Here is a 12967-nt window from a genome sequence, read left to right as displayed (position 1 = left end):
CCACCCCAGACCCACCCCCACAGCCCCCTCCTAGGGACGAGCATGTCACCCTGTGAAGTTCCCACCCACGTGGGCATGTGTGCAGCGTGTGGAAAGAACAAATCGAGAAGCTCATGCGCTGCCTGTGCCTCAGCCCGTGAAACGCTGCTCTCTGCGCTTACACTGCAGAGAGCACCCGGGGGTGGGGGGCAGCTCAGCCTGGCGACGCCGCATCAGGTGTGATGCCAGCGGGAGGGCGCACCTGGTGAGAGCCCAGGGGAGTTGGTGCTCAGGCCACGGTACCAACACAGCGAGGACAGGGCAGCTGCCAGCCCCCGGGCTTCCCTCATCCCCTCCTCACGGCCTCCTGGGTCGGACGATTGCTCCCTGTGTGCTCGGGAGGGAGCGAGCAAGCACAGCGTGAGTCCGTGTTTTATGCGAAGTCACAGCCTTGCTGGAGCCAGAACCCCAGCCTCGTTCCAACAGCCAGCCAGCCTGGTTCCGATAGCCAGCCGGCCTGGTTCTAACTCCCAGCACCAGCCTGGTTCCGATAGCCAGCCAGCCTGGTTCTAACTCCCGGTGCCAGCCTGGTTCTAGTTCCTGGCGCCAGCCTGGTTCTGACAGCCCAGCCAACCTGGTTCTGACAGCCCGGCCAGCCTGGTTCTGACAGCCCAGCCAACCTGGTTCTGACAGCCCGGCCAGCCTGGTTCTGACAGCCCAGCCAACCTGGTTCTGACAGCCCGGCCAGCCTGGTTCTGACAGCCCAGCCAACCTGGTTCTGACAGCCTGGCCAGCCTGGTTCTGATGGCCCGGCCAGCCCTGCTGTGGGACAGACAGCATCCACTCACACATCCTGGCCCTGTAGGCCCGCCCGTCAGGACTGGGGAGGCCGCTGCTTCCGATGGAAAAGTCAAGTCCTGATCCTCAGTTTCTAGGGACACAAGCCAGGCTCCGGGCGCAGCCGCAGGACCCTCGCAGGCCGGCCCTGGGTCGTTTCAGAGGCCGGGAGAGGACACTGCAGGCTCAGCTCTAGGTTTCGTACGAGGAGCATTTTCACAGCCTGGACTGGGCTGCAAGTCACTGTTGCCTCTTTAGTTTTCTCAGGAGGCCCGTCGGTGACACTGGCCCCATGATTGGTGCTAAGCCCAGGCCTGGGCAGACCCCCTGCTGCCCGCTGCCAGCCGCATATCACTCCGAGCCAGTGGTTGGCAGGCTGAGGCCGCCACCTGCCTTTGTGAATAAAGTTTTATTGGCAAGCAGTCACCTCCGCTCTTTCTGTGTTGTGTGTGGCTGTTCTCATGCCACAGCAGCGGAGCCGGGCAGAGGTGCAGAGCCTGTGTGGCCTGCGAGACGAAAGTACCAATGATCCTTTACATGTTTTCTATATGTTTTTATTGTTTTTAGAGAAAGGAAGGGAGAGGGAGAGAGAGCTAGGAACATCAATGATGAGAAATAAACATCAATCGGCTGCCTCCTGCACGCCCCTTCCTGGGGATCAAGCCCGAAACCCAGGCATGTGCCCTGACCGGGAATGGAATCGTGACCTCCTGGTTCATGGGTTGACCCTCAACCACGGAGCCACTGGCCGGGCCGTCTGGCACTTCACAGAAAAGGCACCCCGTCTCCTGCTCTAAACGGTCCTCCAGCAGTTTTGTTCCTGTTCTTATTAAAGAGACAGTGTGCCAATCAAATTTAACTCGTATGCAAAACACATATTTAAGGCACGGGCCCACTTTTCAGATGTGAAAGTGGTGATTATAAATCTGTCATCCGTGGCAGGTCGGCGTGGGGGTGAGGGGTGGCGGCTGAAGCCACACAGAGAGGACGTGCCCTACAGGCATGGGGTCCCACGTCCTCGGGCCAAGGAAGGAGCTTCGGCGGCAGCTGCGGTCCCAGATGTGCAGACAGCTGGCTCGGGCGCAGGCACGAGTATTTTCTACTGATTAGAGGTTGACACGTGGTATCTGTCAGGGACACCTTTTTTGGTGACATACAAACACATCCGAGAGAGGATGGAGAACTCCGTCCGAGACCACTCTTCTGGGGAATGAAATGCACCCCCAGTCCTCCCCTGGGGAGGACGAGCGGCAGGCCCAGCGAGCTGCCCCGAACCCACCGGCCCTGGCACCGCAGGGGAGGAGCCCCTAACTAAGAGCAGGGGCATCATGTTTAGTCAACAGGAGTCCAGTGGTCACACGTCCTTGATGGGCACGTTTTGTCAACAGGCAGAGTTCTACCCAGTTCGTCCAAAGGTCTTGCAGGTTCTTTCATCCTGTTCCAGATGTTACTCTGTAAACCAGGCTTTCTGGTCAGTGCTTCCTGCTAGGACTTTGGAAGAAGCTGATGGATCATGGCCTTGGTAAAAAAAAAAAAAAAGTAAAAATAAAAATAAATCTGCATCTAAAATTTTCTAAAACCAAATCATCCTCATTTTCATCTTTGACTCCAAGTGGGAGCATGTGCTGTACATAGAGGTGTTGACAATTTGGGTCTAGATTCCAGGCTGTTAAGACAACGTGGTCTAGGACTCTGACCCCGCCAGACCGGAAGCCCATTGGTACGAACATCCAATGAGCCTCTCTCTCCGTCCCGCCCTCTCCCTCCCCTGCAGCCCTCCAGCCTGGATGACCGGCGAGGCAGCCGCCCGCGGTCCATGGTGCGGTCCTTCACCATGCCCTCCGCGTCCCGGCCCCTGTCGGTGGCGTCGGTCTCCTCCCTGTCGTCCGACAGCACCCCCTCCAGGCCCGGCTCGGATGGGTGAGTGGGCTCAGCAGCAGGGAGAGAGCGGGAGGGGCATGGGGAGCCACCGGGGCCCTGGGTGGATTGGCTCACACCTGAGGATATTTTAAAAATCAAAACTGTCTTTGAACTGAGACCCCTTATGACGTTACGAACTGAGGGCCCAGTGAGACTTTCAGGGTCTCGTGAGTTTGTGAGAGAGACGTTCCCCTTTCGGGAACCACTTTGGGTAGAAAGGTTTCCGTCCAATGTTAACACCTCCAGCTCAGCACGTCCAGGAGAAAGCATGGTGCGCCCCTGGCCAGGTGCGCGGGGACCCTCCCCCTCTGCTCACCTCCAGGGGCACACCTGTCGCTCAGCTTCCTTGAGAGCCGCCTCCTCACCTGTGAGACCTCTGGGAGCCAGATTGGCTCTTGAGTGTCAGCACAGAGCCGCCAGGAAGGGAACAAGGACCTAACAGGCTGGTGAACAGTTGAGCCCTTGCCAAACCTCTCTCTCTCCCTCTTTCTCCTCTCTTTCTCTCTCTCTCTCTCTCTCTCTCTCTCTCTCTCTCTCTCTTTCCCCTCCCTCCTCCCCCCCCCATTACCTCATTGTTCAAAGAGAACCTCCATGTTGATACCTTTTGCGCTTTTGAGTAGCAAACACGTAACCTTTGTTCTTATTATACAACAAGAAACAATGTTGCAATTTAACCATCCGCGCGAAGGGCTTCCAGCGGTTTTATTGTGGAGTTTGCACAGTTGTGTGCTTGTCCAACCCCGTCCGGTTGCCACTCCATCACCCTGCCACCCCGCGGGCTCCGGCCCCGGCAACACGCAGACAGGACGTTCCCGGGTGCCCTTTCTTGCCAGCGACGGGTGTGCCCGATGGGGAACTGAGAACTGTTCCCACTTCTTTTTTTCCTTAACAGCAATTTTTATCAGCGTCTGCTATTTTTAAGGCCAAGTCCGTGTGGAAAGTCTCAATTTGGAGGTATTTAAATCATGTGTGCTTGTCCCCGGCGACAAGATGGCTAGAGAAATGTAATCCAGCGGCTCCCCCAGAAAACCCCGGGCTAGGCGTGGAAAGGGTGCCTGTTCCCAGGCACGTCGGGGTGCGGGTGCCGTGGCTCTGCAGGTTTGGGTCAGAAGTGCGGTGTGTTACACGTGTGAAGGCACGAGCGCGGGCAGGCCTGGCCTTCTCCCTGGGAGCCGTGGTTTAACCTTGAACTGGAGGCATCTTGGGTAGAGGCCAGGTTGTTGTTCATTCTCAGCGTTGCCTCCCTTAGCGAGGTGACTGATGGGGAGGAAATGGGGCTTTGGGCACAGGCTCCCTGCAGAACACAGTGCGCCCTGTCGGCAGTTGCTTCTCCCGGTGAATGTAACCCTCGGCCTGCCTCTCCCTCGGCTCTTTGTAGAGATGCCTGTCCTTCCCAGCGCATGGCTGCCTCTAGGCCAGCGATTCTCAATCTGTGGGTCACGACCCCTTTGAGGGTCGAACGACCCTTTCACAGGGGTCGCCTAAGACCATCGGAAAACACAAATATAATTACATATTGTTTTCATGATGAATCACTATGCTTTAATTATGTTCAGTTTGTAACAATGAAAATACATCCTGCATATCAGATATTTACATGACGACTCATAACAGTAGCAACATTACAGTAATGAGGTAGCAACGAAAATAATTTTATGGTTGGGGGTCACCACCACATGAGGAACTGTATTAAAGGGTCGCGGCATGAGGAAGGTTGAGAACCACTGCTCTAAGTGGACACTAAAACCTTCCTTCCTACATTAGTTGTCTTCAGTTCTGCAAAACCTAGAAGCCAATTATGAACATGTTGGTAATTGCTGATAATATAACAGACACACCAGCTAACGTAATGAATGTGGGTTTATTGGTGAGTGCGATCCAGCGGGAAAGTCTGGGTGTCCCACAATGCCTTGGTGGTGGAAAGCCACATGGTGAGGTCCTCAGTCGTCTCTAAGTTCTTATTATGGAAAAGGTCAGTCATACACCAAGTGGACAGAACATTGCAGTGAGCCCGCCGGGCTCGGGGCCTGCTGGGCACCGGTCAGGGAGCTCTGAACGCTGCTGGCTTCGGAGTGGGTTTCTTTCAATCGTGTGGCAGCGACGTGTCGCCTACAGGTGACATTTCTCAGAAAACACAGTGCAGGCCTCTCTCCTCTGTGACTGCAGGACGGCGAGGCCGTGTAAGAGACCCTATCTCTTGTGAGACCGTTTTCATGGGCCCTGTTTTCAGAAACATGAGGCACTGATAACAAGGACCCTTATGTGGGCGTTAGCGCTGAGAGGTTGTAGGGCCGTGTCTGCCCTGCGCACACCTTGGCCTGTCTCCTTCCGCCTTCCTGCCGCAGGGAGTGAGATTTCTGTCGCCCGGGACTGCTCCTTCCCTCTGTGATGTGACTGCGTGGGGCAGGGACGGGATGCCCCCCCCCCCCCCCGAGTCGTACATTACAATAGCAGGTGGCAACTGTGTGCAGGCGCGTGTGCGTGCTCGCCGTGGCCATGTGCCTGAGAAGCTACCCAAGACCATGTACTTGACAGGGTGTCCCTGCCACGCTCTCCCGCCGTCTGGCTGGTGTCACTGAGCAGAAAGGTGTGGTGCCCTCCCTTCCCTGTGACTGAGGACGTCCAGCCGCCGTGGCCGAGCTGGGACCCGGGTGCTCTGTCTGCAGCTCAGCTCTGGGCTGAACACCTGAGCGCACCTGGGACCTGCCAGCTGGGCCCTCAGCACAGGCTTTCAGAGGGAGGCGACCTTCCTCCGTGACCTTTGCACCCACCTGCTCCCTCCCACGGCGCATGGATATTGCGGTCCTAATCACTAAAAGCCGAGGGCTCGCCCAGCTGGCGTGGCCTCGTAGTTGAGCATCGACCTATGAGCCAGGAGGTCACAGTTGGATTGCCGGTCAGGGCACATGCCCAGTTTTGGGTTCCATCCCTAGTGTGGAGCGTGCAGGAGGCAGCCAATCAATGATTCTCTCTCATCATTGATGTTTCTCTCTGTCTCTCTGTCTCTCTGTCTCTCTCTCTCTCTCTCTCTCTCTCTCTCTTCCTTCCTTTCTGAAATCAATACACACACACACACACACACACACACACACATATACACATATATATGACATATAGGAAAAAAATAAAAGGTAAGGGCTCGCCTTTGGAATAGACTCAAGCGCCCCCTCCCCTCGCAGATGGACAGAAATCCCTCATAGCGTCAGACTGCATCCCCCATCATCCTGCAGCTGCGGGTTTCCCTCCAGGTTGTTGTTGCTGAGGTGCAAACGCAGTCCATCTGTTGCGATCGGTTAACACACGTCTCACCTCCCTCCACCTCCCTTTGCAGCCCCCCCTTTCCTGTAAAAGTCGCGGTTCCCAGGCAGCTCTAGGTTTCCCGGGAGGGACTGCGCCCCACACATCTGGGGCGACAGCAGCCGCTCGCCTACAGAGAGGCCCGGGGCCTAACCACCCTCTCCTCCAGGTTCGCCCTGGAGCCCCTGCTGCCTAAGAAGATGCACTCCCGGTCGCAGGACAAGCTGGACAAGGACGACCCCGACAAGGACAAGAAGGACAAGAAGAAGGAGAAGCGGAACAGCAAACACCAGGAGATATTCGACAAGGAGCTGAGGCCCGTGGACGCGGCCCCGCAGGGCTCCGAGGCTGTGATCCTGTCCGAGACGGTAATTCCCCGGGACCCGCCCGCCTCCGGGCCGCCGGGGTTCCCCCTCCACACTTACCCGCAGGGCTGTCCCTGGTGGGTGTGGAGTTGGCTGTAACATTGTCCCGTCAAAATGCCGGTCTCCCTCCTCCCTCCCCTCGCCTAACTGACGCTGCGGGGCGTGCACGGGTCAGGGGGAGCTTCCCCTGGTTTCACTCACGCTCCCTCCATCCCGAGGGTCCAAGCAGGGCCCCCACGTTCTCGGGCGTCCTGGTGTCTCCGAAGTCGAACAGGAATGCTGTGTTGTCAGAAAACAGCACTCCGTGTGTCTGTCCCCGGCCCCTTCCCGGCCAGAAACCACGCAGCCTGGGTGACTGCGGGTGGCCCGCCCAGCTCAGTGAGCCCCTGAGCCCTCCCCTTGGCTCCGCGGCCGCACGTGGCCCCCTGCTACCCAACCGCCTCCTCTGCGCCCCACTCCCCTCTCTCGGGGGGATTGTCAGGCACGTGCTGGAGCGTTGACATGAATAACATCCCAGGGAGTCCCGTTGGCTCCCGCTGAATGTTGAGGTGGCACCCGCAGCCCAAGACAGACCCGAACTCCCCTCTCTCTCTCCACCCCCCCTCCTCTAGATCAGCCCCCTGCGGCCCCAGAGGCCGAAGAGCCAGGTGATCAACGCCATCGGAAGCGAGAGGCGCTTCTCCGTGTCCCCGACGTCACCCACCGCCCAGCAGACGCCCCCGCCGGTCATGCCCCGGACCAAGCTCAGCTTCAGTCTGCAGTCCAGTGAGTGGGGCGCTGTCCGCCTTGGAACCCGGCGCCCTGTGCCTCCCCCGGGGTCCACGTCCCTGAAGTGAGACCCGCCTCCTCCGGGCAGCGGGCAGTGTCCGTGAGCACAGACTCCCTGGCCGGGCCCCGGGGACAGGGCTCCGCAGGGCAAAGCACGGCCGGGCTTGTGGGTGACAAATCCTCCCCCGGCTCTCGGGCCCTCCTGGCACGGGGAGAGGGAGGGCCGGTGCCTTCCGGGTGGAGGCTTTGCGTTCGGGGGATAGAGACGTTTTGAGAACAGAGAGTGATGGTGGCTGCACATTATAATGGGATAAAGACCAGTGAAGTGGACGCTCCAAGTGGTTAAAACGGCCAGGGTTGTGTTACGTATGTTCTGCCGCGACGAGCCAGCCACCCCACCAGTCCTGGGCAAGCGCTAGTTCCCAGGCCTCCTTCTCGCTCCTCCATCCACGGCCAGGCCTCAGGGTCCCTCCACGCGGCTCTTCCCGGAAGAACTTTCCTAAGGGGGACCTTCCCATCAGCCGCCGCGTCATCGGGGAAACTGTAGAGAAGACGCGCCGGCCCACGTGTCGTCTTCCTCTTTAGCACAAAAGGAAACCAGTGTTGTCTGAGCGGCTCACCCGGGCGGAGGGTGGGACACCCTCACAATTGCTCCTCCATTTGCAAGCTGCCACTTCTTCCGTCCACTTTAAAAATCAATCCACTTCCCTGGGCTTATTGGAGGCAGCAGCCAGGCCGCTCATGCTAATAACTTCATTTCATGCAGCCACGGCCGCCGTGGAGGGCGCTGAGCGGCGGGCGGCTGTGTGCACCTTAGACCTCGCTTAGCGACGCTCTCCGGGCAGCGGCTGCAGCGGGCTGGGGCCCAGTCCTGGGCTTTGCAAAGGGCAGGCGGATACCCGTCTCCTGACCCCCAGCTGTTTCAATGCCCGGGAGGCGAAGGGCCCGGGGAGGGATGGGAGGGCCCCGGGTGACGTGGCTGTGTTCACAGTGGCTTCCAGCCCTGGGTTCGGGGCCTCGCGGCTCCTTACCTTCTCTTCCCGGGACATGCCCGTAGGAGGGGCCGCCCTCTGCCCGGTCCCCCTCCCGCTCCCCTCCCTGCCCGCTGGCTGGCATCGCTCGGGGTAAAGTGGTTTCTGCCTCCTGCAGCTCCAGAGCGAGGGGGCAGTGCGTGGGCGCGGGTTTGCTTTAAATCCACCCATTCCCCAGGTCTGGAGCTGAACGGCATGAGTGGGATGGACGTGGCCGAGATCCCGCCCCCTCTGCCCCTGAAGGGCAGCATGGCGGACTACGGGAACCTGATGGACAGCCAGGACCTGCTGGGCTCGCCCCCGCCCCCGCCGCCCCCTCCTCACCACAGGGTAAGTCGGAGGCGGCCAGGCGCTGTCAGTGTCTCTGCTCCACCCGTCGACGTGTGGCCGCGGGCCTGGCCAGGATTGGATTTGGGGGAAAGACCACGGCGATCGCGACCCTGGCCTGGGTCATCTGTGGACCTGTCACGGGGACACGCGTCCAGATGCGGCCCTGGAACAAGGGAAGGGGCAGGAGGGCTGCCCTGAGGTGCAGTCCTCGTGGAGTTTTGATTTGGGAGAGCGGCTTTTCTAGGCAGGGTGGTCTGACTTGTGAGGAAGCTGGCGCCGGCATGCTGCGTGGGGACGGGCTCCTGTGCACCCCCCGGCCCTGGGACCCCCATGCCAGCACTTCCTCCGGGAGCTTCCCTCGCCCTGGCCGCTCCTGGGGGGGACAGGCCCTCGCCACTCGGAGCACCTGCAGGATTTGGCTCCAATTTGGACAAAGCCCAGATCCCGAGGCCACCCACCCCCGGCCGTGCCTCCCGGACCCCCTCCCCACTTAGATCTGGGGAGCCCTTATCAGCACTGGCTCCCCGAGGCCAGCACCTCCTGCAACTTTAGTCCTTAATCTCCTCTGAGGGCCCATGCGCAGTGTCCTCGCGGCCTGCCTGCTAGTGTAAACATTAGCGCTGAGTATTCCGAGCCTTTTGAACCAGTGCTCTACCCTTGGCAGTCCCAGGCCGTCCTGTGAGATCCGCCACGCTTCCCACTGGCTCTCCAGGCGCTCTCACGCGGGGCTCTCCGTGGCTCCGTGGCCCGGCCACGTTGTCAGTGTCTTTGCTCCACTGCAGCGATGCCCCCTCCCCCCGTGCTGCGGCTCGCGGGGACCTCTGCTGGTTGGACGTATCTTCTTCCACCAACATCATCATAACATCAGTGCACAATGCAGGGCCGCACAGGGAATGGCCTGTGGCCGGGAGAGCCCAGTCCAGGTTCCTCCTGATACGCTTAGATGAGCCGAGTGTGGAGGGAAGGACCACATGCACATCTGTGTCTGCTCAGCCCCCACAGTGACCACGTGATGCCAGGACCCTGTGGCTCACGTGGCTGCGGATTTTTCATAACAGAAGGCGTGCTTTTCCCCTGTGAATTCTGCGCGCTTTCCTTCCTCTGTGGACACTTTCTCACCTGGGGCTCTGAGGTGTGTGATGACACTCTTCCCAGGAGGGGCTTGACTAACCGTCTGCGCCCTCTATTGGCTGGGCCTCTTGTTTTCCTAACAGCTTAGCCCACCAATCAGATCTTTATTTCCGTGCCTTTATTTGACCAGAAAAGCAGGCCTGCCTATGCCCCGGGTCTGAACATCCTGAACCTGGAAGTAGAGGGGGGGGTCCCCATCAGACGGCTCGACCGTGGCACCCAGCCGCCTGGGTGGCCCTGGGTCCTGCTTGGCCCCTCTTGACTGGCTCTTAACCGTGAAACTGCCCAGTTCCGCAGTCGGTTCATTCCAGGGCCCTAGATCGAGGGCACCCAGACTTAACGCCGCCATGCAAAGAGCAGGGGTTGTGCAGACGCCAAAGGGCTTTGTGCAAAGCGGCTCATCGGAGACGCCAGCGGCCCAGGCCTGAGCGCGGCCGCCCTGCCAGCCCCATGCCACTCAGAGGAGGCAGCCCCACCAGGGGTGCAGGTCTGCTCCCTCCCTGCCCTGCACCAGGCCAGGCCTCCCACGGGCCTCACTTTCCCATCCCCCCAGTAACGGGCGCCCCCCGGCCTTCTGTCTTCCAGCACCTGCCACCCCCACTGCCCAGCAAGACCCCACCCCCGCCGCCCCCGAAGACCACGCGCAAGCAGACGTCCGTGGACTCCGGGATCGTGCAGTGAGCGAGCCGTCCCCCTTCCTGTCCCCTCGTGTCTGGCGTTTACCTCATCGGACCCGTGATGTCTGACACTCGGGGCAGTTGCTCCTCCTTAAAAGGAGTTTGTTCTCAGCCGTGGGATGCGCAGCCCTTCGGAGTGGGGAGCGAGGTGGACGCGGGCCTGGGCGTCCTGGCCGTGTGTCCACATCGGGGGCTGCCAATGGGCCTCCCTGAGAGCCCAAGTCTTGCCTCAAAGCCCTTCCTTTCGGTGCCAAATGCCACCTGAGCAGGAGCAGGTGGAGCTGACCTGAGCGTGGCCGGGTTAGCCCATCGGCCTGAGAACCGAGAGCGCTAGGCGTCGGGCGTCACGCCTTCTCCTCGGCCAGACCGACCCAGCTTCCCCGCGGGATGGGGCCCAGCCCTCCTCCCTCCGCGCTGTGGCTCGCGGGGACCTTGGCTGGTTGGACGTATCTTCTTCCACCGACATCGTACCTTCAACCCTTTCTGGAGGTCCTGGTCTCCTTTGGGATAATTTAAAATAGGATATTTCTCAGCTACTGAACAGCTACTAATTTATGGAGTGGAAACACGCTTACAAATCCTGGATCAAGTGGAAAAATAACTCTGAGTATAGGAAGATCCGTTTTCTTTCTCTTTTTAAATAAAGAATGGGTGAGCCCCAGGAGGTGGCCGAACGGGGTGAATTCTCATCCTCTGTACAGACTGTGTATATACGATGGCTCTCGGGGCTCGTCTTCGTCTCTGTGGGCCTTGCGTTTATTGGAACAGTGTCCGCAGGCGTTCTCCACGTGGGCTCTTCATGTTTAGCTCCTGGAGATGTAAAAAAAAACAAACTGTCCACGTGAAGTTCTGTTGTTGTTTTTTCAAAGCTCCCATGTCCTGAAAATGTCGCTGAATGATGATTTTGGAAAACAAAAACAAAAACTAACTTTGTGTAACCTAATATTTTTATCCTGTCATCTATATTTTTTTATTCACTGTAATCATGATACCCTTCTAGTAGGCTCCAGAGTTAATCACTGACAATGAAAAATAAAATGTTATTTTAAAGGACTCACGGTGTCCGCAGATTGTGTTTCTGTCCCTGACATAAAACACAAGTGCTGCCCCCTGCTTCCTACTTTCTCTGAGAGCTGTGTGACCCCCACTCGGGGGGCCGCAGCCCTTCCTCGGTATCGCTCACCGGGAGGGGCTTCTGGTCTGATTTTGCTTTGGATGCCGGGAAGCTCAAAGTCCAGCTTAGCTCCCACACATTCGGATTGGGGCTTCATGTTGCAGCCTTCCAGAATGCCTGATGATCTACTACAAATTCATCTTCATTTGAGCCATGCCCTTTCATATGGGCTTCTCTCAAATCTTTATTAAAAGGAGATGGTATAGTCCTAACAGGTTTGGCTCAGTGGATACATACCTGACCTGGAATCAACCGGCAACCTTTTTGGTGTATGGGACAATGATCCGACTAACTGAGCCGCCTGGCTGGGGCACATTGTTTCAGTTGCAGAACTTTACATTTATCTATCAGATGCCAGCTCATTACATTTGTTCAGGGGCCCTAACTGTTGACGTTTTTAAAAATCATATGTTATTCAATGAATTATTTCTGTGATATCCACACATTTAATAAGTAGGTTTTTGTTGTGTTTTTATCTTCATTCAAGCCAGTGATAAGTGTGTTAAGCTGGATTAAAACATATACTTTGATATACCACTAGAGACTTCCGTCTGAGGCAAATTGTCTCATGTTTATTATACCCTTATAGCCCTCTCCAGTTTGGCTCAGTGGATAGAGCGTCGGCCTGTGGACCGAAGTGTCCCAGGTTCAATTCCGGTCAAGGGCATGTACCATGGTTGTGGGCACATCCTCAGTAGGGGGTTTGCGGGAGGCAGCTGATCGATGTTTCTCTCTCATCGATGTTTCTAACTCTCTATTCCTCTCTGTAAAAAATCAATAAAATATATTTTTTAAAAATAAAATTTTAAAAAAGGAGATGGTGTATGGAAGCTAGATTTTACAAGCAGAAAAGTCTTTTTCTTCTTTAAAACCACCCTTGGTGCTTGAAAATTGCTTCCTGGTATTTAAAGAAATTATTTTTAATCAACGCTGGGACTGCGCTTTTATGTGGAGATTTGATCCCTCGCATCATCTCTGGCCCTGGATTCTGTTGCGGGTTCGGGCCTTGCTTTCATCTCCGCCGCAGCCTTTGGTGTGTGATGCATTTCAGCCTTTGCTTTCTAGTTTTATCTCCCGTGACGTTTCAGTAATTGGCTTACTTTTTAAAGTCTGTTCGGGGACTTCACCTTCCTTATATTTCCCATCTGCCCTTCCTGGGTTATTTACACATCTGCTTCGCCGGTGGTGGCTCAGCAGCACTTACCGGGACCTGCTGGGCCAATTAGTCTTTGCTCCCAGATGAGCTGCCCCGTGCCCCCATGTGTGTGTGTGTGTGTGTGTGTGTCACCAGCTCAGAGCAGCAGGGGCTGCCCCGGGCCCTGTGACGACCCCGACACTGGGCTCAGGCGGAGCGGGCACGCAGGGCTCCCGGGCACAGGACCCTCACCGCTCAGTCCCAGGCCTGGACACCGGGCTGCCCTCCCACCCGGAGGTGCCCGCTCACCCGCCGGCTGCCCT

At 57.7% G+C, this 12967-nt stretch overlaps 1 protein-coding gene across 1 annotated transcript in view; it reads left to right on the top strand.

Moving 5' to 3' along the window:
• The window catches only part of DOCK1 (dedicator of cytokinesis 1), a gene marked incomplete at its 5' end in the record, with an annotated part of 274984 nt that extends 263599 nt beyond the window's left edge, over window positions 1-11385 (top strand). Inside the window, 5 exons of the mRNA XM_015572582.1 lie at window positions 2591-2736; window positions 6203-6401; window positions 7010-7163; window positions 8376-8527; window positions 10244-11385. Of these exons, the coding sequence (XP_015428068.1) occupies window positions 2591-2736; window positions 6203-6401; window positions 7010-7163; window positions 8376-8527; window positions 10244-10339 (747 nt within the window). The remainder of the gene's footprint in view (window positions 1-2590; window positions 2737-6202; window positions 6402-7009; window positions 7164-8375; window positions 8528-10243) is intronic.
• Window positions 11386-12967: the final 1582 nt, after the last annotated feature.

The sequence above is a fragment of the Myotis davidii genome, unplaced genomic scaffold (assembly GCF_000327345.1).
Source record: "Myotis davidii unplaced genomic scaffold, ASM32734v1 scaffold72, whole genome shotgun sequence".
NCBI classification, from domain to species: domain Eukaryota; kingdom Metazoa; phylum Chordata; class Mammalia; order Chiroptera; family Vespertilionidae; genus Myotis; species Myotis davidii.
This window is presented reverse-complemented; position numbering and strand designations above follow the sequence as displayed.